The sequence below is a fragment of the Homalodisca vitripennis genome, chromosome 7 (assembly GCF_021130785.1).
Source record: "Homalodisca vitripennis isolate AUS2020 chromosome 7, UT_GWSS_2.1, whole genome shotgun sequence".
NCBI lineage: Eukaryota > Metazoa > Arthropoda > Insecta > Hemiptera > Cicadellidae > Homalodisca > Homalodisca vitripennis.
This window is the reverse complement of record NC_060213.1, coordinates 137,017,402-137,045,142: the sequence shown is the minus strand read 5'-3', so window position 1 is coordinate 137,045,142 and position 27,741 is coordinate 137,017,402. Positions and strand designations below refer to the sequence as shown.

Sequence of the window (27,741 nt, the reverse complement as noted above, 5' to 3'; positions counted from 1 at the left end):
CAATTTTAAACACTCAAAACTCGCAAACTGGTGATTCTATAATGATTAAATGCTTATACAAGATATATACAAGAGTACTGTAATTGAGTATGTAATATTTTAGAATCTTAGAATAGTATGGGAATAAAATTGTTATTAAAACACCATCTTAACTTTTATTCTTGACTGGGAGATCCTCGAAATTCCGTATTGGTCACGTCATGGAGCTCTTACTCATTGAGCATGCAATTTTGTAAATTACTATTAAAATGTTACAATTTTTAACACAGATTAAATTGAGTACGTTTTGTTAATTTACTGCAACCGGCAACTGCTCGTTTTAACGCGCAAATCGTCACACTGTCCAGGGCGGTGTTGCCTCGTAGTGGCAACGAATGGCAACAAACTAACACAGTTCAGAACTGCTCAGAGCTTGGCAACACACTGACTACTGCTTCAACTGATCTTATCGGGGCTAGCCCAAAAAATACTTTGTACCGGGTACTCGTCTAAAGAGTACAAGACATCGCAAACCGGAAGTACCCGGTACAGGTTATTTGTACGATATAGATAATTTACACGTTTAACGCCGTTCCTGGTACAAAGTACTCGGACTCGTTTAATAGTAACAGTAACTGGAATATTTTAGGAGTACTCTGTAATGTATGATTTTAAATCAGTACCAGTACATTTGGCACTTTGTCACTGAAAGTACAGAGTACAGAGAAAAGCCACAAGAATAGTAAGACCTAACCTCACTTTCGTAGTTGCTGCGTGCCGGTGAAATATTTAGAGCTTTGAACTAAATTGAATTATATGTGCAGTGTTGTTTATTTCTTAAATTAAAACAATCATACAGTTTGAATTTATATAATTGATTTCAAAGTTCCAACATCAATTTTATTTTTAGTCCAAAATAAACTAATAAGGGATTAATTTCTGAAATAAAATGCTCTTGGGGGAGAACCCGTTCGCCCTCCTCCCCGTTGGTGCGCCCTGAGCACAGCCATCACCAAAGCAATAGACTAGAATACTTTATTTCTCATTTATTAACATATTACAATGTTTCGAACACAACGTGTAAAAGTACCGGATCTGAAACTAACGTTAACGCCACTATTAAAATTTCGAGAGACTGTGAACAAAAATTACAAAATTCTGATTTTATAGAATTCCCGGACTTATAAGAAGAGGTCCAAAAATGGATTTAAAAGGACGATTGTCAGATGAGTTCTGTAAAATAGTAAAACAATGTTTCCGAAGTAATATAAGTGTGTATTTTAATGTGGTAGATGTTTGAAGTGAGATGTTTAGCGTGCGAGAGAGGTCGCCGGGACCCGGCTGCGTCAGGGGTATTTGACAAACTGTAGTGAAGTGCACACCGGCATTGGACGGTCATAGATCGAAACCCAATCACCTCAATCTCTCAGGCCAGTCCAGCAGTGTCAAGAGCGTAGCGTGCAGGGTCGGTGTGCGCGTGGCTGAGCTTCTTCTGTTGTAGCAACAGTTGGTCAGTGTCCTAGCGCACATCGGCATATCCCCACCGGCCGCTTTCTCTTTCTCGTCAGCGATCAGGTAACTAACTGCATTCCAACAGTGTTCTGGTTGTTTGCCATATAACATAGACCGGTTCATTCAACAAAATAATTTACAGGTAGACGTGCAAAATACAAGAAAAAGGATTAGACCTACTGCACTCTAGAAATGAATAATCGATATTCATTACTTTTTATATTTAAAATATTTCAAATTTGAATAGCCGCCATTTGTAATGGCTTGAGATAGCGGTCTCTAAGTTTCAATTTTAATTTTCTTTCATAAAGATCTTTAAAACGATGTAAATATTGACGGGGGTTTACATTCAAAATTTTATGTTGGGTCCCAAATTCTGAATCTTGGTGGAAATGGCAATCATTACTTTTTATATTTAAAATATTTCAAATTTGAATAGCCGCCATTTTTAATGGCTTGAGATAGCGATCTCTATGTTTCAATTTTAATTTTCTTTCATAAAGATCTTTAAAACGATGTAAATATTGACGGGGGTTCCCATTCAAAAATTTAAGTTGGGTCCCAAATTCTGAATCTTGGTGGAAAGGGCAGTCAAAGTGAAAAGTGGAGTTTTGTACCCTACATAGGTACGTATTTTTCAGTTTGGTTTTCTAGGTGTGCTGGTTTAAAGATTAATATGAGTTATCCAAGACTTCCTATTCATACTGTATAAGAGGAAATAAACTAACAGACATTTTTTTAACGGTGCAGAAAAACATTAATATTACATTAAATTTATCTATATATATAAAAATGAATGTTTGTATGTTTGTCCTTTATGGAATCGTGAACTATTGGACCGATCATGATGAAAATTTGTACGTATATGTATTTTTCCACGGAGAAGGTTTATAAGCTATGCCCATCCCTTTCCCGATTCAGGATTCCGCCCCACTGGTTACAGAAATACCCATAAGAAATGCATTGCAGCAAACATATGTTAACGTCTTTTCAAATTTTTAATCAGCTGTTCTTTGTAAACATAAATATTACACTTATAGTTTTAAAGCATAGAGTAAGCTTAAGAGAAACGACAAATTTTGTTTAAACTGTTTTTGCAATCACTGTTAAACATAGACTTTACTATCCAGATAATACAATTCAAATTTGACGTAAAAATTCACCTTTAACTGCAATATTTATTTAATATAAACCATGCTCATGCTTGATCAGAAGAGTAATGCAGATATCATAATTACTATCTTACGTTGGCTACAAATATAAAGAATGTTATAAAATCAACCTTAGTTGTTTTTTTTTGACAGAAGTATGGTTCTCAAAACTCCGTGTGTACATATTCTCTCGATCGAGACAACAAAGCAAGCTCAATCGTGGCATCGGAGATATAACTAATTTAATCTAAAATTTATTATAGTAAAAAAAAAAATTTACTAAGTAATATAAGGACTTCGGTTCTTAAGATTTGCGTGCGAAGCCGTGGGTAACAGCTAGATAGAGGCAGGAATATGGTACATACCTTCATAATACGCCCAAGAGGCTCACGATGGAACGACTATCGATTATCTCAGCAATGTTTAGAATGTGATAGAAAAAGAATAAGTGAATATAGTGTACTGTTTTCAACGGGAAATTGCGTGCGAAGCCGCGGGCAACTTTTGCAAAAAATTATTGAAATGCGCAGCAAAGCGCGCCGGGCCCGCTAGTATTCTTATAAAAATAATAGTTAAAGCATTGCATTATAATCAGACGGCGTTTTTGATAATATGACCCTAACCAAACTAAAAAAGATATCGCATTATCGGGTTGGGTTGGTATGTATTTTACAACTTTTAATCGCAGCCCTTTAAAATAACTTTTCGGAAATCAAGAAAAACTAAAAAAACAAGTTATTCATAACTCCACGGGGAATTTTAGGTAGTGATTCAGAAATCACTAATTTGGGATAATGTTTTAACCTCTAATCAGACACAAAATGTCTTGAGCAACTAATATATTTTAAATACATTATGACTACTAGTAATGTATTTTATGTTTCATTGAGATGACTTAGAAAAGTAACTCATTTTTCACTACATAAAAAACTTTAAAAGTAAAATTAAAATTTATTTTATACAACAGCCACATTTCATACGTACACTGTAAAAGATATTTTACTGATTTAAAATATGTAGCCGATTACTTAATTTAGTTGCCTAAAATTCGTCAAGGAATTATCAAAACATTTCCCTAGGAGAGGTCTTGAATGCTTCTCTTAAAAGACATATATGAGAATCATCCCCTAGATTACTGTTAAATAATCCAAAATAGTACAAATTAAGGACTTTTACGAAATTGACACACAGTTACCATCAAAAGTTTATCTAAGCACTGGAATAATCAACTAAATACTATCATATACTGTCTTTATACAACAGCCATATTTCTGTATACTATACATGTATACAGACATATACGTGCACTGTAAAAGAAATTTGGCTGGTTTCAAAGAGGTGCCCAATTACTTAATTAGTTGCCTAAAATTCGTCAAGGAATGATCAAAACATTTCCCTAGGATTGGTCTTGAATGCTTCCCTTAAAGGACAAATCTGAGAATCATTCCCTATATTTTTGTTAAACAATTCGAAATATTACAATTTAAGGACCTTTACGAAATTGACACACAGTTTCATCAAAAGTTACAACTAACCACTGAGTAATCAACTGAAGACAGTTTCATATGCCGTAAGTTACAGTTAACATCTAAGGCATCTGGACATCCACCAAGCATCTGGACAATGGATGTGACAGTGTCATAGACTGCGCTCTGTCCATGCCCCTGAAGGATGGATGACCATGAGGACCAGACGGAGAGGTACTGTGAGACCTCCCGGACTGTATGTACACTCCAGTCCTCCTGCAGGTAAATATACGGACAGTTCCGCCTTTGATTGTATTAGTTACACAGCAGACAAGTATTAGTTACAAACCATTCATATGGACGAGGTGTACTCAGGTGCGAGAGATTGTTTTAGTTAGTTCTGATTTCCGACGCTAGGGCTGCGCCACATAACCTGAGCTACTTGAGTCTCTCACTCCACAGATGGCAGTCCAAGCGCTTACTTTTTCCGCTCTTCAATTTTACAAAGGATGAGTTATCTCTTGTGTAACTAATACAATCAATGGTTTCACTTCGTTTAGGTTCTAAAATAGTTTCATTGTCTTTTGAGGTTTTGGCTGTAATCTGCGGGTCTTCTGGAGAGTCTCCCCCCAAAATCGTTGAGTTAAACACCAACACCCTCTGGCAAGCGTGTAAATTTATTAATAATTGTAGTATTTATTAAGGATTCAACAAGTCCTTCAAGAAATTACACCATTGTCTGACTGGCTGTGCGATAACTTTTGATAGAAAGGTCCTGGATACTAGTAAATTGGCACATAGTATTTGCTTCCAAAGAAGAACTCTATTGACTTTTGGGTAATGAGCTTGGCTAAAGGCAGTAAAATTTCAGTAATACGGGAAAGAAGGTTTCCCACTGAAGCTTCTTCGTTGCCGACCTTTTTATCAGACGAACATTACTCCAGATTTAAATAATCAAGTCTGTAACAAGTTGTTACAAACGCTGGTGAACTGAGGAAGGTGAACTGGAGTTAAACTCTACATTCAAATTAAATCAACCATATGTGTAAAACGTTATGTTCAGGAAAATAAATTTCACTCAATTCGGCGATTTTGTTTTTAAATAGCTTGCCATACTAGGACTAAAATAGTAACAGACTGAAAGAAATTCATATAGAACCGCAAATAATTAATGTTTTAAGTCTGAAAGTTGTGTTCCTTTTGTCGTTTATTATTTTTAGCTCCGTTTACCGGATTGTCAATAATAATATTTAAAGTACCAAAACATATCGTAATATTGTAATACATTTATAATTGTTCAATTTATTATAACAGAACTCTGATCTTCAATTTAGGCTGACTAGATTTGTTCCATTATTGTCCATCCCCCATAACTGAACTGTGCTTGAGGATTCAACGAATAATCTTAAATACAAGGATACAATTTTTAAGATCTTACTTTAAAAAGCAATATTATTTTATTGATAGACAATCCCGTAACAATGGCGACCACATAGCGAAGGGATTTAGAAGGATTCTAGAGTAAAGTTTATCGAAAATGGACAAAAGTGAGTTTTAGTACGGATAGGTAAAAATAGGATCAAGATGTAGATCCTCGTAATTTACGGTTTTATAAAAGTCAATAGACAAGTATTTATTCCGGAGACAAAAATAGATTTGTATAGCAAACGTCAAGTATCTAATAATTATGACACACATGCCACGTCAAACTCATTTATACATATATTTTTACACTCACTCTGCTCCATTCATCGCCAATTTTTCCTACCTCAATTCGAGAGTAAGTCTTCTTTGCGCGGTCTCCCAGTTAAACGCCATAAACTCGTTCACGCTATAAAACGCGTTCGACACTAAACAGCGTTCCAAACGAGTTTTAAATTCTTTATATGTAGGCGAATTTTTAATTTCATTTGGCAAGCTGTTGATGAGATGAACTCCTGTCTGAGAGGGCACACGTTCATGAACATCCCGTCCGTTGGTCAAGGTGCATAAAACATAAAATATGACATTTTTTCTAAAACGTAGAGGCAGAGTCAAAAGTTGCAATATTTTGAAAACTGGCCTGCACGACTCTCTTAATTTTAATTTTGTAATGATGCGTATCGCTCGTTTTTTAAGCTTGAACGCTCTTAAAAATTGTTTTATTCCACATGCACCCCACAGCACTAGTCCGTAGGTGAGATCTGGAAAGATCAAGCTATAATAAGCCGTCATCATAACCTGAATAGGGCAGTATTTAGCTAGAAGCCTCAACGCATAAATGCCTGAGACTAATTTGAAGCAAACGTAATCGATATGAACATTCCATGCCTTGATCAAGGTAAATTCCAAGGAATTTCGAAGAACAGACCTCTTCTAATATGGCCTCGATGGCCGGGCTATATTCGCAGTCTGTCGAGCGGAAAGAAGAATTTAGAACATTGGATTTTGAAGAATGTTTTGAGATAAATGTAGTCTTGTACACATATAGCTCCTTGATGAAGTAAACCTGTTCGTGGGATGTACAGTTCATCTCCCAGAACGGCTCTTGGTGAAAGTCTGTAGGATCATTGCAGTCTAGGTTGAGTAGGAACTGAATCGATAAGCAGGTACTACCTGATAGCTTATCCGGCCTTACCGTCCGTAACTTGACAGACTTTACTTCAGAGCTGGTACGGGAACTATCCATTCAAGCTACTCGTAATTCTGTAAATCTCAAACAAGTAATCCGCTGCCCTGGTGAAACAAGGTCTCAAGAACGTTTTCCCCTCCACAACTTTACAAACTACAAGGCATTCAGTACAATGGAGAAGATCCAGAGATTGGAAAACGTACTATCCTCTGATGTTGACTTCCTCTCACTTGATCTACCTGCCTGTAGAAGATTTATGATGTCCAAACTGTAGGATCCTACTCTGTGACCATCCATCGGCAAGGATAAACTTTCAAATAATTGGCACAGGTTGTTGCCAAAACAATCATAAATGAGAGTTCAAACTGTCTCCCTTAATGTCAATATTTATTGTTGTTTCAGCTTGCGTAGTAATTCTGTTTAGCATTAGCTCTTCTTTCTTTGCATGTCAGTACTGTTGGTCCTGTTCATTGTTTTGTTTATATTAGTCAATTAGATCTTAGTCGGTCTAATTTCTGGAAAGTTAGTCTTTTGATCTTTGCACGTTGGGACTTTTATTCATAGGATGTCATATTTTGTTAATTTTTTCTCTTATCTTTCATCTTAAACTGAAAACAGCGTTAGATTATATAATTCGTTCTACGTTCTTGTAACTTATTCTCGTTAACTATTTAGTACGTGGTTCTTAGGGTTGCCTTATTATTCTAGCGTTATAGCACGAAATATTTGCAAATACTTTGTCGAATTCTGCTGTTGTTGCATGTTTTGTTTCGGTAGAGTGATCTGCTATGCCCCATCTTTCTTATTATGCTGCCACGTTTTTTATAATATAACGCTGTTTTAATGAAGTTATTCTTATTAATTGTTTTTAAGAGTTGCATTATAATTCTTGCTGTATAGTATACAGTTTTTGTAAGTCGAATTCTATTGCGTGTTTGGTTTCGCAACAGTATGTGTGTGCCTAATGTATTCAGGAACTTGTAGACATTCAACGTAGATTAGTATTTGTTAATACAAACTTCTGGGCTTGATAGTGGTGGAGTGAACATTCATATATTTGTTTTTTAATGTGTTGAATTATGTTGAACTATTATTTTTAAATTTGCTCGTTATTACGTAAAAAATGTCAAGTGCTTATTGGTTTCAACTTCAATGGTAAATTTTTGTTTGGATGTATGAAATTTATATGTTTTAAGAATTCATTTAGCCTGTACTTATCATTTTGTCAAGCGACGCATACATGGAGGTAGGGAGCACCGTAAAGATCTGTAAATTCAAGAAGTCAGTCCTGTACAGTAGGCGATCAATGAGCTTCTCATTATCTGTCAAAGGCAACTAATCGGGTCGGCAATCATTTTCTCGTTTACTTTTGTTCTGCGACTTGGATGTCCTTCACGGTATCGAGCGAGGTCATAATGTCATGTGACCAATCATGCATTTTTACCCATCACACATTACCACAAGCTACTACGCAAAAGTTAAAAGCTTCAGATTAAGGCACCTGTGAAAAACCCCTTGATTTCTAAACAACATTCTTTAAAGAAAATTCCTTTTACCACACGAATATGAGCTGAAGAGTAATAATTTAGCCTATAAATGAACAAAATGTAATACATATGCTACGAGATTAAGTTAGACTTCCGTCGTTGTTCATCAGAAACCTTGCATATTGAAAAGGTTGGAAACAAAACTATAAATGTCTTTGGAAGCTTCTAATCTCTGAACACCACTTATAAGGGCATCTAGGAGACCTTTGTTATTTACTGGGTACTAATAAAATTCATTATGGCTCAACATAGGCTCTACAAACCTCTAGATAATAAGAACTGCTTTAGATTTGGATTTGTTTGGTCTAGAAGAGCAATTGATTTGTGACTCAGAAGAAGCTGGCAAGGGATATCCTTATCTGATTTCACCACAATTGAAGCATTCGCTCTTTAGCTTCCAGTAAAGAAATGGTATTTTTGTTTTTGTGAGTTCACAGCCTCTGCAATCTCCCAGAATCTGTGATCTCTATCATATTTGGAAGCTCCTAGCTCCAGATGACTAGGACTGTAAAGTTTCCTGGTTGTGGGAATCTCGAACATAGAGAGCCTCTAGGTTCTAAGATCCACTATATCAGAGTTCCCGGCCTGTGGAAGATTTCAGCATCCAATAGATTTCGGATTCTAGAATCTATACGACTTCCAACCCTTCAGAAGTTCGTTGTCATTGTAGGTTCCTGCTACTTAAAATCTCCATTCTCTAAATCTATAGTTCTCTGGGAGCGATTTCTTTTTAACATTCCTTATTAATCGGTTTAACATTAATTTACAATTTGTTTCATCATTTTCTTTAATTATTATTCAACTTTGAGTTGATTTGTACTTTCTGTTTTGAATATTCAATCAACTTAAATGTCTTATCTAAAGCCGATTTATTGAATTGTTTCGCGAATAAAAAGCAAATTTTCTTTGTGGTGTATGAAAATCAGGTAAATAAAAATTAAGGAAGTTTTATTTAGGTATTGACATGTGGTTCTAAATGGTGACAAATATAGACAGTGTATAAAGTACGATATATTCATAGCAGTTTTATAAGAAAACTTCAATTATTGACTTTACACTATGTCGTTGTTATTGTTGTAACTTGCTCAAGTACACAAATATAAAATTATACTGTATAAAAAAAACCTATATACAGTGGAGGGAGAGAGGAGGAGGGAAGGAGGGAGAGAGCGAGAGAGAGAGAGCGAGAGAGGGTTGGAGGGGGAAGGAGAGTGGGACTGGGAGGGGTGGGAGAGATATTATGGGAGGGGGAGGGAGGGAGGAGGGAGAGAGAGATTATGATATATAAATAGAGTATTAGGTACGATATAGAGATAGAATATGAAGTAACGAGATAAGATATGAGTTACGAGGTACGACATATTGATATAGGATAAACTAAGAGGTATACCATATACTGTAGACGAGAATATATATCTGAATTATGTTCACGTTAAGTACAAACTCCACCAACGGGTAACAGCAGTTTTAAAACGAAACTTCCTTTCATTAAAATAATGGATTGAACTGCTGTGATCCCATTCTCCAGTACAAACAAGACTGCTTTCCCTCTGTATTGTTTAACAATCGATAGCTCTCATAATGTCATTCGGTTGATCGATCTTTCTTTTTCGTCCGTGGTCGATCTCTCGATAGTGCTACTCACTGCAACAAATACGTTGTTGTATGATTGCAACGTATTTAAGTGTTACCTTTTACATTTAACTTTAATTTGCACGGAATAAAACCATAGACATGACATAAAAAATGTTCAAGACGGAGCTCGTATTAACTTAATTACATTTAAAACACACAAACCAATACTTAAAACTTTTATTTTGTGAGGCTTTTTGATAGCAAGGCTATCTTTGTCAGATACTTCACAAAAGTAAATACAAAAACTAAATTTTAATTTTAATAATAGTTAAATATGTGTGATTTTATTATTATTTTTGTCGTATGTGGCGTAGTGTGTAAATTAAATTAAATCTTTACTAGAATTATACTATATAAATTTCTAAATTAATGTTATTTTTGTAACCTTCGTGCAGGTAATATTGAATTTTGTATTGGTCCATCCATTAATTACCATGTATAACCATAAATGCATGGTAATCATACTACATAAATCAAACAAAAACAGAAGATTTATTAAATCAAGAAGATGGACCAATACAAAATTCAATATTACTTTCACGAAGGTTTCAAAAATAAGGTTCAAAATGTATATAGTATAATTTTAGTAATGATTTAATTTTATTTACACAATACGCCACACAGGACAAATTAATATTAAAATCACGTATGTTCAAATATTATTAAAATAAAATTTATTTTTTGTATTTACTTTTGTGATGTGTCTGACAAAGATAGCCTTGCTGTCGAAAAGCTTCACAAAAATGGAAAGTTTTAAGCATTGGTTTATGTGTTTTAAATATAATTAAATGACATTAGCAGTATATAATGAAACAAAAATCGAGTGCCATATTTAATCATGTGAGAAGATATTAAGGGGAATACGATCACACAATATCTATTCCATTTTTAGATAGAGTTATTAAAAGTTTCTCCCTATAATCACTCAAATACATAGATTACTCAATGGTCTGTTTCCCGTATTTCTATCTTAAAGTTATCCCCCTTTGTCACAGTGCTCCCTCCACATCCCAGTGTGGTCCGTCAGTGGCTGCGGGGTGGAGATGTGGACAAACTGGAGTCAGTGGTCATTCAAGGTCAAGGCCACAAGCTCTTGGGGGAGTATGCCTCTGACCTCAAAGTTCGAGCTTTCCTCAAGACCATCCCTGCTTACTTGGTGAGTCAGCCTTCGTCGTGTAGATTATTTGTGTATTGCAATTTATGTTGTTGTATAAATTGTAATTTTCAATTCTTCCGATAAAGTTACGTTACCTTTTGCCAAGAAAAACATTTGGGGGGGGGGGATCCAGACAAATGATATTTTCCCATAGTGGACAAAGAGTTAAGGCTCCATTTTGTTCATTAAAAAGTTCTTGACCCGTTTCTTTGTTGAGAACGATCTTTCAGCTTTTACGTCCATCTAAGCACAGCAGTCAACAGTGTAGGCGGTGCTGCCATGTTGTATAAAAGGTAAAAGGTAAAGATAAAGGATGTCTTTTTTCACCAGACAAAGTTAGGGCTAAGAAGCCCTCTCTAACACATAACCTAGGGACCAACGGCTTAAAGGTGACTTCCGAACCACCACCAATGGCCGGGCAGGCGGGCTGCTTGCAAGGACAGCGGTCACCCATCCAAGCAGCAGCCACGCTCGACGTTGCTTGATCCGGTTATCTCGCGATAACCGCCGTACCCACTACACCACGCCATTGGCTTCACTTCTAAGTTGTCTTGTAGAACTATAGCAAAATATTTGTGCTAGGCCCGGATCGACATGGTTCACGAGGCAGCTGCCAAGGGGAACCTGACGGACCTGAAGACTCTGCTGAAGCACAATTCCGACCAGCAGTTCCCCCGCAAGAAGCTGGCCTCCCTGGCGCTGAGCAAGGATCACTCAGGCACTGGACTCCTGCACAAGGCTGTGTACCATGAGGACAGGGAGATGGCAAGGTGGCTGGTAGACAACTACCCGGGCACAGTCACCGTCCGTGACAGGGTGAATAACACAACAAATCATAAGCTGAGCGTTAGCGAAGCACATCACTCGAGAGGATGGCAAAAAAGTCATTTCATAGGCAACACTGCGTTCATGTTGGTGCAGACCATTGATATGCGAACTCAGTGGTATGTAAATGAAGCTAAATACATATATTTAACTATAGATGAATTCTTTTTAGAGATATCGTGTGAACTGACAGTCCACCAGGAAGACATAAATTAATTTTTAGCTCATGAGTGATAGGCTTCGCTAACGCTCAGGTACTTGTTCATATCTAGATATGGAATTTAGCTGAGTGTCATTTTTGTGCCAATTTATTTTCTGTTGTTCTTTTGTTTTTTGTTGTTTGCGTTATGTTTTTCTGTTTTTCTGTTTGTGTTTGTATTTGTGTGTGTGTGTTTTTGTTTGTTGTCTGTGCATCTGTTATCAGGACATCTCGAGAAGTAAACAAGTTACAGTTTTGAAATTTTGTACGCAACCTTAGCGAAGTCTTGTAGCGAAATGGTATGACATAATCCCACCTTTTACAATTCTTTGCTTTTGGGAGCTCTTAGCCTCTAGGAATTCAAGGCTTCTGAAATTTGCTGAATTTTTTTGTACCTACAACCTCTTGGGCTGATATTTTCTAACTCTGGACGGTTAAGACTGTTCAGTTACAACTACACATAGTCGATTGAATTTTGAGTTTAGCTCCAGTTAACCTTCCTCTTATAGCAGCGTCTGGTATCTGATACTGTCTCAGACTTGACTCCTGGAATCTGGATGTCGAATCGTGCTGATGTCGAAACGATGTAAATGTTCATCGTCGTCGACTTTCTTTGGATATCTTCAGACGATCATGACTCCAGATTCCAGGAGTCAAGTCTAACACAGTGTCAGATGCCAGACGCTGCAACAAAAGGAAGGTGAACTAGAGCTAAACTCAAAATTTATTTAATAAACCCTTCCTACCTACGTTATATGTATTCTTGATCATTATGAAGAACGTATATGAACACGTGACAGAGCTCTGGGGTGTATTCTACGAATTAATATCTAAAATCGAAATTTTTCAAAATTGCATAGTTTGATATTTTTAAATACGTTAGTACCTAGCTTGTGAGAAATGATGGTAAACATATTGCAAACCGTATAATTCAACGTAATGCAACATCAAGTTTTGGCCATAAATCAATCGTTTAAGTATAAAGGATAAGTTGCATAGAATTTTTCTTTAAAGTAGACAATATTTCATGCCGCTAGTCAAATTATTGACAAACTATAAAATAAGAATATGCTGCAATACTGTGCATGAACATGAAAGGAATGTGATATATTATTTAGCTACTGTCAAGAAAATTGACTTTGAAGTCGAGAGTAACTTCCCCGGCCCATATATGCCAGCTTGATTACCAAAGTGAAAATATATGTTAATTAAAATTACAAACATTAATGGTTCTGCAGAATACTATGCATACGTGAAAGTTATGAAACACTTTTCATGTACAGTTCCATTCAGTAGAGTAGTAACAGTTCACAAAAGTATTAATTTTTCGAATTTTTGAAGTTTACCTCTAAAACAGTACGACTTTTTAAATACATTTACAAAACTGATATGTTTTTATCTTCCAAAAATCCGTATGACGACAGATTTGAACCATATATTATACAGGGTCTCGAATGGTTGAGAAGTATTCTATAGTCTTTACCAGGAACACCAACAATATTAAACATTTTCCGTGCTTTTGTTAACCCTTAGTAGCCCAGATTTTTAAAAGCACCAGCAAACAAATTTTTAAAAGCAAGAGCACCAAATTAGGGGTTTCTTACAACTGTGTCCATGTGGCTACACTGAGTTTCTACGGATTAACTATACTTATCGTAGATGGATGCTCTAAATTGCGAAAGAACTTTTTGGCTTTGGCTACACACCTAGGATTTCCCCTCTGGCTGGATTTTACCTGTCCAACAAAACCTAAACTGTGTACGGCAAACACGACTGTGCACCATCACTAACTGTGAATTTGAAAAACTAGGATAACAGCTTCAAGCACAGTTCTCCATGGATGATGGTGTGAGGAATGTAATGGGTCAAGAAATGAAGGCGAATCCTAAACCGGAGAAACTAAGAGAGAAATGCTCCCATCCCTGCTGTAACAGCTTTTAATGGTATTTGCCTTTCCTTATTTCAAGATGAGTCAAAACAAAGTCCAAGAATTGGTTTCTCTACAATACCCAAAGATTCTATGGATTTACGGCAAAGGGAGGTTCGAACTCCTTTTCCTAATTATCCCAAAGTATACTGTTACTCAGGAATCAGCATGAAAGACTTTTCAGGATTAAATAACTAAATAGATTGTCAGTCTTAAAAATTCAAAATAATTTCAAAATGAGTGTTGCAACAATGAAAGCTGCACCACAAAATAAAAGGCTTTACCTTTTTAGCATATTTTTAAGAAGGTACTTTTCTACAAAATTCGATCAACTTAGCTGGGTTCTTTCGTTTCAAAGAAGTTGTGCAAGTCAGGTGTAGAAACAAGTAGAGTATATTACTGGATCAAAGCAATAAGTCGAACCTCCAATGACAAAAGGCGCTGAATATTTCATACCATTGCCGGAACTCTGCACACGCCAGTCTTCGCCCAGCCGTCCCAGGGTGAGTTACTAAGCCCTTCCCATTACATTTTTATTATTTTCGCACTTATAGCTTGGATTTTAATCTTAAATACAACTAGGAATATAAATATAGTGTCTCGCTACTTTCTTGAATGTTTTATAGGTATTGTTCCTTGAGCCAAAGTAAGTATTCCCAATTTGAGCACGCGTGCTCATTTTCTAGTTTGCCGTCTGCCTGAATGTTTTCTTTCTCTTTTTTTCTTTTTTTTTGTTAGAACCAATTCAGGTTACAAATAGTTGTAGTTTATTTATATTTTTTTCATTTATATTAGAAAAAAGTTAAACAGGTAAGTTAGTTAGGTTAGTTGGTTAGGTTAGTTAGTTAGGTTATTTAGTTAGTGTTAGAAATGTACTAATTTAGAAATGTCGGCTAGCTAAATAGTTATTAAAATATTTTTTCTTATATCAATGTTGGATTTAGTTGGTTAAAAATCAGGAAGATGAAAAGTAGCTAAAAAATAAACAAAATTATTGATATTTTATTTTAGGGCTGAGGATTTTATTTTACTACAAATATTGAGGAAATTAGTATTTATCGATTTTGTATAACCCGAAATGTGTATTGGACTTATCTGTATATCAATATTAAAAGTAGATGTTTCTCGTTTATTTTTTACAAGATTATAAATACCAACATTCAAAATGGATGACTGATTAAGGAGGTATCTCGATAGTTTTCACCAACATATGGTGTTGTATTTATGCCAATAATTTTGTCTATTTATCTTTCTGTATTTTTATTTAAATTTCTAATACAATAGTGTGATTTTACAGTGAAACCTGTCTTATTAGTACCTAAATTAATACATATAATCAAATGTTCTAAACAATATACAAATACAGCAATAAAACGCATGTAATTTTCACAAAACAGTAAAATATTTTTTAAACTTTCTAATAATTATTAAAAAAATACAAACATTATTTGTTACATTGTTTTTTAATATTGTATGTAAATGTTACTGAAAAAGCACGGTTTCAATTAATTCATACATTTAAACCTTGGTGTAATGTTTTCTACGGAAATTAAACGTTATTTTTCAGGTATTTATCATTTATCCTTAAGATTTAAGTACCAACACTTTTGTGGGTTTAAAATTGTAAATTATTGTCTAATCAATTTTAAAATTTCGTTATGCGTTTCTTGAAATATTTCTATTTTATATCAGCAATCCTTTATAACTAAAAATTGAAAGTTATTTCAAATTTTAAGGCAATAACATATTATTAAATGTAATTTTGGTTTAACTATTACAGTTTTATAAACTGTAATGTTTACGGATAACCACAATTGTATATAAAACACGTCGTTCCTTAATGCGTATTTCATAAACATATTGTAAAAATTAACATTCTTATCTTTTGTAATTTTCTCAGTTCTTATTTCATAGTGACAAAATTAATAATTTAAACCATTTTAATCCATTCTTCGAGAAATTCATTTTTTTAGTGTATTTTAAAGAGGCGTAATTATGAGATTCTCCTAACCGGAAACTTATTGCAATACCTTAATTCGATTTATTTTAATTTAGGATAATTGGTAATTTATATCAATTACAGTTCCAAACCACTCTTAATACATTTTCATGGTCCTTTTAATGTGGAAATGGCTCTGCCAACAGCATATCATCCGGAGTGCATAAACAACCGCCCCGTGCCAGAAAGATTTAAAAGGAAATTTAAGATGATACTTTTATGTGACCAATGAATGGTTCAATCTACTCCAAGGTATTGTCAACTTTATGACCACCCTTAATACATTTTCATAGTCCTTTTAATATGAGAATGGCTATCCCAATAGCGTCTCATCCGGAGTGCCAAGACAACTGCCCCATGCCAGAAATATTGAAAGGGACATTTGAGATGATACTTTTATATAACCAATGAATGGTTCAATCTTCTCCAAGGTACTGTCAACTTTATGACCACTCTTAATACATTTTCATAGTCCTCTTAATATGAGAATGGCTCTCCCAATAGCGTCTCATTCGGAAGGCCTAAAACAACCGTCCCATGCCACAAATATTGAAATTTCAGATGATACTTTTGTATGACCAATGAATGGTTCAATCTTCTCCAAGGTATTTTCAACTTTTGGAATTCTAAACCCTCTCTGTCTGGTTTCTCCGTAGGAGGGCCGCACCCCCCTCCACTACTGTGGACGTTGCAGAGATCCGGACTGGATGTGGTCCACCCTCCGACAGGCTGGTGCAGACGCCGCCCTCTTGGATCTTCATGGTCGCACACCCACCTACTACATGGAACATCCCCAGGAGGCTAAACTTCCTACAACCCCCAACAACACTCCGGGTGGCCGCTTCACATCCGGTGGAAACGGTAAGTTGCCTTTGCACCTGTTAGATATCGCTGGGAATGTTTGGCCGGTTTGGATGGGAAGGATCTTTTCAGAAATTTGCCAAAGTTCAGCACTCAGGAACTCGAGGAAAGTTTCGAGATTTACATTCTGGTTAGGTCTGCAAAAGAATTCAGGTCATAATACGCCTGAACTCAAAAACTGACCATGAACTTAGTTGTTCCTTGGGTCTGACGACGATTGACTAGTTTTTTGATGTTTTACATTTTTATGTTTGATGTATGTCTCCACCCTCTTACTTTTAACTACCATAATTTGTTTCCAAAATCGTTATAAATCTATTACCAATAATAGGTGTCCGCTTATAGATATACGTGTTTCATTGGAAGCTTATTCCACCAATTACGAACCTTGTATACTGATGGCTGTGTTGAGTTTTGCTACATAAGGATAAAATAAACCTTACATCAGGTTTTTGGCCTATGAATTTTGCCATTGTTCTAATTGTAATGGGATCATTCATATATATGTATCTACTATCAGTTACCAGCGGCTTTGCACGCTATTTCCTATTGAATAATGTAGACATACCCTATAATTTCCTTTGTAATTGGCATTTAAACAATCCTGGTACAAGTGATATGTCACATGTCTATAAAATTCCAATATTTTTAATATTTTTACGAAATTGGGAAGGTTAAAAACCAAAAATATAATTTACTAGTGGTTGCAACCCCATTTAAACCCATATCAATGTTTGATCTTCATAATAAAATAATTTTTGTTTTTTTTTTTATAATTAATCCATGAGGTTCATCGAATTTCATCATTCTAGGACAAAAGGGTGCTGAAAAGCGAAAAAATTATTCTTCTACGGCTGTATCATAATTTCAATTCCAATAGGTGTTTGATCTCCATAACAATGTTAATTTTGTCTGTTGAGAGCATAGTGCACACGTTAAATAAATTTCATTTTCCTAGGATATCGGGTAGGCGGAAAACAAAAATATAGTTTTCTAGGGATTGAACCCCTATATGTGTGTAATTCCCATAAAAATTCGTTTGTTTTTCGCTCAGATGATAAGGCACACATGTGTCTAATTCCAAATTTCTGAGAATTGGAAGTTTGAGAATTATTGATGAGGGAATAAGCGAGGGTTTTGTCTTTTAGCACCTTATACAAACATATCTTTTAGTTTTTCAAATATTTATATTTATCATTTAACAGACAAGTCCAAAAAATAACGTTGATCTATCAAAAACCTATATAGATGTTAAACACAACAAAAGGTATCTTCAGCTTCAATTCAGTCCTATTCATTTTTGCTGAAGCTTTAAGTTATATGCCTTTTGAACTTCAGTATTTTATTGCCATTTTTTGGAAACCAACGCATTAGCCATCAGGAAAGTTTGATTAAATTATAAGCACTTTGTATGCAAACAGTATAGAGAGGATTAAGGAGTGAGGAAGTGAGAAAACATTATGGCAGTCTGATACCAAAGCACCTAAAGTCACGCTATCGACTTGTTGGAAGACCGTAAGTCATCGAGAAATATCAAATAACATACATCAACTTCACCCCTGAGTGAATTTCATTAATAAACCGACTCTGTTCCGTCAAATATTGATAACTTTATGCATGGAATTAATAGATTAGTTATTACAGACAGATTTGTGTTCGAAATTGTATGCTTTTTTGGCAAACCATCATGCGAGACCGTCACATGATTGATTGCTTGGCTTAAAAAAAAAACACGTAATTTCTATTCCATATTATGGTAGTTGATGTCGATCGACATTGACTGACGAGTATTATTATAACGCGCCAACTCGCGATCACGCGAAGATTGGCGTGGTTGTTGGTGAATGTTGCATTGTGAAGTAACATGAGTTGTTCGATATCTAAAGAGGGGCTGGAAATCAGATGATTTCTGAAAAATAGGTGATGAACTTTCAAATTGCTTTCCACTTAAAAGTGAAAATGATAATTCTATAAGCATGTTGTGAAATGGCCCTACTGCACATGCCAGCTGACTCTTTTGTTGAATGATGTTGGTTTTGGATAATGCTTGTTGAATTGCATCACGCAAGCAGTTCATGGATATAGTTGAGGCGATATTACAAACTTTATACCACATACCACACAACACACAATTGGTAGGTTGAGTGCCTGCTATGACTGGATTTCATGGTGAGAAGATGCAAGAAAGGCATTTTATCAAAAGTACAAGTCCATGCTTCATGCAAATCCTCTTGGTGCAAAACCTGATTGCACATGGGCCAGACAAATTGTCCATCCACTTGTTCTCCCAAGTCTAATGCATTAAAAGGTATACAAGTCGTGGATTTTAGCATCTTTCCTATATTTTTCTTTTTCCTTTAAGTTCACACCAGCGTTCAGTGTTGATTGCTAGGCAACTTTTTAAAAGCCTACTGATTAAAAGAAGTCTAGTAGGCTAGCTTTGAGTCCAAAAACACCACAATTTCATACTAATATCAGTGTCATCATCAAAGCCTACTTCTGGTTCAGAAATGTCTAGGTATATATTCGTATCATATTGAAAAATTAGGTCTATAGTCTTCAAAAAGAGCGATATAACTTTTTTGACTGTGTGGGGAAATATACCAAAATTCTACAAGGAGTGATTTTGTTAGTTCACCCAACCCTGACTCAAATAGATAATTGGTGATAATTCCAAAATTCATAGTCAGGTCATTTCAGAAGGGAGTCACATTCTGAATCATAACTGATTGAATGCCTTATACCTTCTACACCCCTTGAATCGTGTCATATTTTACTACAAATGTGGTATACTTTATGGACCAAATTGTATTGCTTTAATCAGTAATGTTGCCGTGGAATAGGTAAAGTAAGTAGTTGAGGAGAACTGCCTAAGACTTATTGTTTCGGAGGGATAGGATAAGGTGTAAATGATCTACGAATTGAGTAATAATATTCATACAAGTTTTTGAAAACCTATAATGATAATGATTGTAAGTTTAAGAATGTTGGCAACTTGGTAAAATTAGGTATTTATTGGTATAAAAAGGTAATTTCTCACTCAGAAGAACACAGGTGAAGCGATTTTCTCAATCAAGGTACTCTTCTGGATCCACTTTTCCTTTAGGACCATTCCTTCTTCACGAGTAGCACACCCTTAAAGCATGTCAAATACTCCACTCAAATACTCCACTCCTCCATCTTAGTTCCGTCAGCCACATTAAAATATTTGGTTATTCTCCAACTAAATCTCCTCGTCTCGCCTATCCGAAGAATTCTTCTGGATGCAACATAATGGACTATTTCCGCGACAAATTTAGAGCAATGGTGCGTGCTGTCTTAGCGTCAAGGCTGGAGGCTCTTTACGGGAATGAGCAGTGAATCTGATACTTCTGGTTTTTGTAAAGGTGATGCAAGTCGTGACGTGTCTTTACCTTGTTTGAATTTGGTTTCCAGGTTACGTGGCATTCAGGTTACGTTTAACAACAACAGGTTTATTTAATTTGCTCAAAACAATGCAGTTTTTACGTGAGGAAACTAAACATTTTTCCGATGTCAATCGGGTAAGTGGTGACAATGAACTTGTCATACAAAGGGTTCCAGTGACACGAGAGAGGCTCTGATGGCCTTCAATGAGCGCGACTGTGTGTCAACAAATGTGCTGTAATGGCGGGCCTCACGTGAGAGGTCATTGGACTTCGCACTCATCCTAATGTCACCTGCAGCCGTGTCATTGGACTGCAGATCATTAGAGCAACGTGCCAGAACATGTTGTTAGCGTCTAGAAGTTCGTACATGTCTAACAGTAATTTAAGATTATTGATTATGTACCATAATGGAGATATAATTGCACTCTTTATAGTCTGGGAGTTGATAAGCAAGCACACATCTATTTTTTCGTGAAACCAAAACGGGAATTACTGATGAAACAATCGAACCTCAACTGTGCTACCTTTTGGAAATGGAAAGGTACCAAAAGGGTTAAAGTGCTCAAATTGTAATTTTTGTCACAGATGTTATTCTTTTAAACTTGACACGCTTAGAACCAACGTAAATAATAGTGACATAACCGTCAAGCAATGATATAAAGGTACTGACAGTCGTAATTTTCAGCCAAAAGGTCAGTCTTCACGTGGTTGGCTGGGTTCCACGTTCATGCGAATAAAGTCGAAATATGGCAAAATCACGTCACTTTTTCTATACCTTTACTGTTTTTGGAAGTCAGCTCTTGAAGGAGATCATCATTTTTACCTGCGGCATAATGAGGGAGTAGTAAGTGCGATGGTGAGGTTATAATAGTTGGTTTTTAAATTTTACGAAACTGGGTTTGGTTTTTATTAATACAAAATAAAATTAGGAAAATTCCAGGGGTGATAATAAGTTCATTATTCATATTGTTACCATAAATGAAGCTCGGATTTTTAAAAGAGCCTCCCTAAACATAAAATGTAATTAAACTTTTACTTCATCAGTGTTTAACTTATTCCGATGATCAACTTAACTCTTTGATAATTGAGCCAACTAGATCTGCAATCTGATCTCTTTCTCACACATAACTAAAATATAAGTCAAAACAAACCAATCATTTATGAAAGTTGTGACACGAATAAGTCAGGAATCATAACAAACAAGTTTTGTATCAACACTATGCATACTTATATCTTAAACATACACCTTTCATAATAAAACATTAATATTGAAACCGAAATAGGTCTGCACTAATCGACCAACCACTGAAAACTGACCCGACGCCAATAGGAAATGGTGATCGTCGCCGCAGAAATGAGGTGATGGAATATCAGGAAACGGGGAAGGGCTCTTTTTATTATTAGTTCATTTTAGATTAATTTCTTAAAACCATACTGTGATTCTGCTTTGGTTTATTACAAATCTGTAATTTGCTTGAGACTTTAGGTTTCCTTGTTAATTCATTATTGAGACTTGCCAACCAAAGTGGGCTAATTTCAAACGATTATTAGTGAAGGAAACATGATTTTTCCGGACATTTTCCGGCAATGGCTCAGTGACACAAAAATCAGTAACACTACGTTTCGAGATCTGCAATCTGATCTCTTCTTCAGGTAAATAACTAACCTAACACATAATTACAAAATAGGTTAAAATAAACAAATCATAAGAGCGTTTTGCACGCATAAGTCATTATTATACTGAACGATGGAAAATATCCTAAAAATCCTGATTCCTTCTTCAAAAACAATATATAACCATCGTATTCGGCTAGCCAGCGAAAAACTTGTGAAGAAACCCCCAGTGGACCACAGTATTAAGGCCTAGATGTGTCAAATTACTGAACATCATTGCACCAAGAGTTCAGGTCTGGCTGGTTTACATTGTTCCCTTATTGTTGTACATAATCAAAGGTTTCACTTCAAAGAACGATTTATATTCCAGGAACCTAGAACCAATTTATTTTGTATAAGTACACAACCTAGTTTTCCTGGAAATTGATTGAGGAATTTCTTCTACAAAGGACTTTATCGTCAGCCAATCTAGTTTTGGTTGAGGTTAAAATGAGAGTTTATGAAAAGGCTTGAAAACGAACGAATCATTTTTCTCAGATCATAATTTTCTTAGCTTAGCAAACTTAAAACCGATTGGTAGATGCATAAGTAAGTTTTACCACAGTCAGACAACTTGATAAAGAGACAGAAAGTTGCCACTTTTAACCAAATAGTCGGTTTATATGTAATTACCTGATGCTGATTTAATATCTATTGACGTGTCTGATGTTTTTTTAACAATCTAAGCAAAACAGATTTGAAAAAAGATTAATCTTTGGTGTTTTTAACCTTTTTCATACCCTTCCACAAAAAATAACGATTTATTTCCAGTGGACATCATCCAATTTACAATGTATGCATAATACGGCAGACTTAAAAGATAGACAAAAATACACAAATAAACAACTGTACAAACAAAATAATAAAAAATCAGGGAACCACATCACAATAAGGGCATAGGTAGCTTACATAGATGTATAACAACAAACTAACTACGTAGGGAACGAATAATAAAACTATATAAAAAGTTAACAATACATAACGCAATAACAGTAAAAACAAGAAGAGATTCGTAATACCAACAGCGATAAAAATAACACGCACACAAATAACAATACTAATAATGTCAACAACAATCCAACCTGCAGAAAAGAACAATGTCAATCACAAGAATCGATGACAAAATGAAAAAGGCAATAACAGATAAGCAATAGCAAACAACAAGCAATAACACAATATTATTATCAACAATAGATAACACTTGTTGAACAAAACGCCACTCGCAGCCATGCAACAAAAAGCGCCCAACAGAAGCTTTAAACTGACTAGGCGAGCAGGAAAATAAGTGCTGGTGATTGGAGATGCGTAATTGGTAACCGATTTCTTAGAAGAATTTTCTCTGTCGATTTCAAGAAAATCGATTGGTTATGTGCAAATTATCTCTCGGTTGCTGGACTATTACAGCAAGTGACGCGTGGCGACAACAATCGATTGTCGACCAAGTAACGACTGCTGATGATCGGAAATTAAATGACTCGATAGTTGTTAATTATTACAGACGTTGATTCCACCAACTAGACAATCGCGTGCCGCTTGTTTGTTGAGAGCGGTGATGGTATTGATTACCTCGCCCATTTCATGGATGGACGTCCATCACGTCAGGATAACGTTGGTTTTGCGAAACTTCCCATCGCCTGTTAGTGAATATTCCATAATATGAATAAAAATGCGGTAGTTCTCTGTTTTTCCTCCTTCAGACCAATAATCATCAACATGAAATGCATATATTTCAAGAGTCGTAAACAGTACAAAGCCCCTGTACTGTTTGTGATGGACGAATTTTCAACCTGTGTTGAAGACACATTTTGCGATACAAATGTTCCTCTTTACTCGTCATCATTTACAGATTTCTAAAGAAATATACTTATTATTCAAACTTTACAAGACAAAATTCTAATGAAATCAATTTTTGGCATTCACATCAAATGTATACGCATTCTATATCAATGAAAACTACTTGATTTATTCAAGTATTCCTTTAGTGTTACGTGCTGCTTTGATCGCTAAAAGGCATATATTAATTTTTATACCAATATCCGAGTAAAAACTTAAATCTAAGTATATGTATCTATCACAACAGCATGTGAGGAAAGTCTAAATACTCTCAAGCCGATTGAGATCTTAGCGTTCAGAAACGCTAAAGCAATGGTTATATATTTTGTAAACTTTCGTTTGTTTATATACTTTTTTGACAGCCAGCGCAGCATTTATGGGCATGAGTGGGTAGACAGGTAGGAAACTAAGCATCGGAGATCCATGTTCATATGGTGAAATATGTTTGTCTTGACCTGAGCAATAATGTGGTATACCTTTGTCCAGAGAGTTATGGGACACCCTGTATAGTATTCTAATAAGAGAGGAAGGAATAAGAAGAAGAGTAATAGTACCTTTTATACGGATAATTTAATTTACCCAAAAAAACTCACTCGTGGGGTGGGTGGGTGAAATAACCAACTCGCGGAGCTCTTTTGGTACTCTAGTTCTACCTGTAAAAAAATTCGTATAGTTGTCAGAATTCTGACAGTGGCGAATATCCAAAACAGCTGATTGTGTATCTTACACACATTGAGCTCAAAGATGACAAAATTCCACACCAGGAGATCGTGAACGATGAAAAAATGTTATTAGTGCCAATAAAATTCTCGATACTGAGCCACCTTCGCTGCGTGCAGACCACTTACCACAGAATCTACGCTCGAAAATCGTGAAGGTTTGAAGAAAACAAAATGACGTTGCCAAGTAGATAACAGACAATGTTCTTTACGAATAATTAGCCTGTTGTCATTACACTGAAGTTCAAAAAAAAAATGTAGATTCGTCATTCATGTGTGGGAGGAATATTAATACATACAAAAATAACGAACAGAAAGAAGTAAAGAAGGGAAAGAAAAGGATTCAAACATAGGTACCCAAAAGCTGCTTGGAGTTTTGTCAAGGACTCACCGCCTATTGTCACTGCACAGGATGCAAGTCCCGAGCGCAAATCACAAGTACGAGGATCACAATCACACACCACACTAGCATAGGCTGGACTAAACCCCAAACAGCGTTGTGTACGTTTCTCTTTTCTTTCCTTTCTTTACTTCTTTATGTTCGTCATTTTTGTATGTATTAATTCCTCCCCCACCTGACGAAGAGGATAGATTCCATTCCTCGAAACGTTGTTTTATACCTTTTATAACCTATAACGAACTTTCCATCATCAATAACAACTTTAAACAAAGTATTGGTATTACTTACTTTTTTCCTTCTTAGAAGAAAAAGTTAAATTACTTCAATATTTTTTTTATTAATAATTATGTTTTCTGTATGCCTTAGGTACTTTATATCTGTACAGTTTCCAAATCTCTAATAGGAACTTACAAAGTGGTAATACATAACTTCTACTAGGCATGCGCAATTGGTATCTGTTGAATCACACTCCGCCTAGACGCGAACTAACAAGTGGAAATATTGACCGTGATGCAGACCTGTCTAGGTCATGATAAGGGTAAACATTGAGGACAGTAATTGAGATCGTCAATCAATATAACACCGACCCAGTCCGTGGTATGACGAGCTACTGACCTACTTCGCGTCTGTTGTGTTCTACTTATCATGGTCATTATACTTACTGGTGCCATAGTAGTTCGTTGTGTAAACAAGCTTTCATCTCCCCCTCAGGAACTGAAACACAGTCCGATAAGCCGTTTTTATGTTGTATTGTTTTTGTGTTGGTGAACATGAGCAAATGCTCAAAATCGGTCCAATTATAGGTATTAAAAATGTGGTACAAATATTACAAATTTGGTACAAATATTACAAATGTGGTACAAACATTACAAATTTGGTACAAATATTACAAATATGGTACAAATATTACAAATGTGGTACAAATATTACAAATATGGTAAAAACATTACAAATGTGGTACAAATATTACAAATATGGTACAAATATTACAAATATGGTACAAACATTACAAATGTGGTACAAATATTACAAATTTGGTACAAATATTGCAAATATAGTACACACATTACAAATTTGGTACAAATGTTACAAATATGGTACAAACATTACAAATTTGGTACAAATATTACAAATATGGTACAAACATTACAAATTTGGTATAAATATTTCAAAATAATATGGTACACACATTACAAATTTGGTACAAATATTACAAATTTGATACAAATATGTTACAAACATTACAAATATGGTACAAATGTTACATATATGGGACAAATACTACAAATATTACAATTATTGATATTAAAGATGTGGTACAAATACTACAAACATATAGTTTAAACTTTGTCTTCCAACTCTTAATGATAAATGTGTTGGGATCAGTTCCAAATTGAGCCACTATGGATGGAGCAGCATTAAAATGAAACAAATTTGTTTTTCTGTTAAACCGATTTTAAAAGTTTAAATTTCAAAATTCATTTATATCTAATGCCCACAAAATGGTTACCTGCAAATTTTAATTTCAAAATTAAAATAGAAGTTATGTACAGTAATTTTGTTGCTATAAATGAAATATTTTGTCTGATTCTCTATACATACAATTCAGTAAATGTCTAAAAATCAGTTTGTAAAATTAAACTCCATTGAAAATTAATATCAGAAAAATAAATTTGGCTACAGAAGGGGCCATGGATTGGATAAATTTCATTTTCCAGTATGTTTAGCCTTAATATTTTATATACATCTGTTTCATATCTAATTGCTACAACGATTCCTTATATAATTCTACAATAGTAAAGATTACTAAGAACCAGTTTTACGGCGTTATCAGTGAAACTACAGAGCCAAACACCTTATCTCTTTAAAGATAACGATTTGCTGCTGGCCAGCCAAGATTAGAACTCAGGGTTTATTCTGTGGAAATACATATTGCAAATGACTTTATAACACTTGGACAACCAGACTCACTTGAATTTTTAATTTTATGTGATAAGCATTGGCTTAGGGAGTCTGGGGTAGCACAGATTACGTTGACCTAAACTTATGGATGGATGCATTAGTGTAAGATCGTTCAAAAGCTAGAAATACTTTGTAACCCTCTCAATACAGTCGTAAAGACATGTTTCCTTAGTTTACATTACTATTTCAATAATTAATATTTTATGTAAGAATTATAGAAAAGTATAAGATTTTTCGGCAACTAACGTAATTTAACCTCGAAATCTAATCCAATCGTTTTTCTTTTACTTACACATTGTTAATTTTAGTTATGTAGTACTTACTGCTTGTCCATTTTTATAAATTTAAAATGTAATTGAATTTTCTATAATTATAATGAAATGCTGAGAGTCTCTTATATTCTATGCCTGTCCTAAAAGTCTTTGAAAGTAAAATATTGAAAAGAGCTCAAACTAAAGGAAATGCACGTTCAATATTAAACATTTATTTCACCTTGACTAAGTAGCATAGGAGCAAATTTCGGATTAAGAGTATACCAAACTTTATTTGTGCCTTCGTTTTTATTACATAGTAATAAACGTATTTTATTACATGAAACCAACGTCCAGATTTATATATTAAGATTAGCTTAGGTAAACATATTTTTTTACAATTCTCAACATTTTAACGATTTATATTGCCTTTTCAATGGACACGCTTTGCTCTCGCGATTTGGAGCTAAAACCACAAAACTCGACTGTTATTTTATCTATGTTTTAACGTTTACTTTCTTTCGACCGTTATTGAGTGAATATGGATACATTGCCTTTACTAAACAACTATGAGTAAAGCCCAATAATTAAAACAATTACTAAGTCCTACGGAATGTTTACTGCCCTACGACATTGCTAGGCAACAAT

General features: G+C 35.0%; 1 protein-coding gene across 1 annotated transcript in view; it reads left to right on the top strand.

Moving 5' to 3' along the window:
• The first annotated feature begins 4,323 nt into the window (after positions 1–4,323).
• Positions 4,324–27,741, top strand: part of LOC124366903 — a 77,777-nt gene continuing 54,359 nt past the window's right edge. The window contains exons 1-4 of the mRNA XM_046823502.1: positions 4,324–4,390; positions 10,897–11,057; positions 11,640–11,873; positions 16,664–16,868. Of these exons, the coding sequence (XP_046679458.1) occupies positions 4,324–4,390; positions 10,897–11,057; positions 11,640–11,873; positions 16,664–16,868 (667 nt within the window). The remainder of the gene's footprint in view (positions 4,391–10,896; positions 11,058–11,639; positions 11,874–16,663; positions 16,869–27,741) is intronic.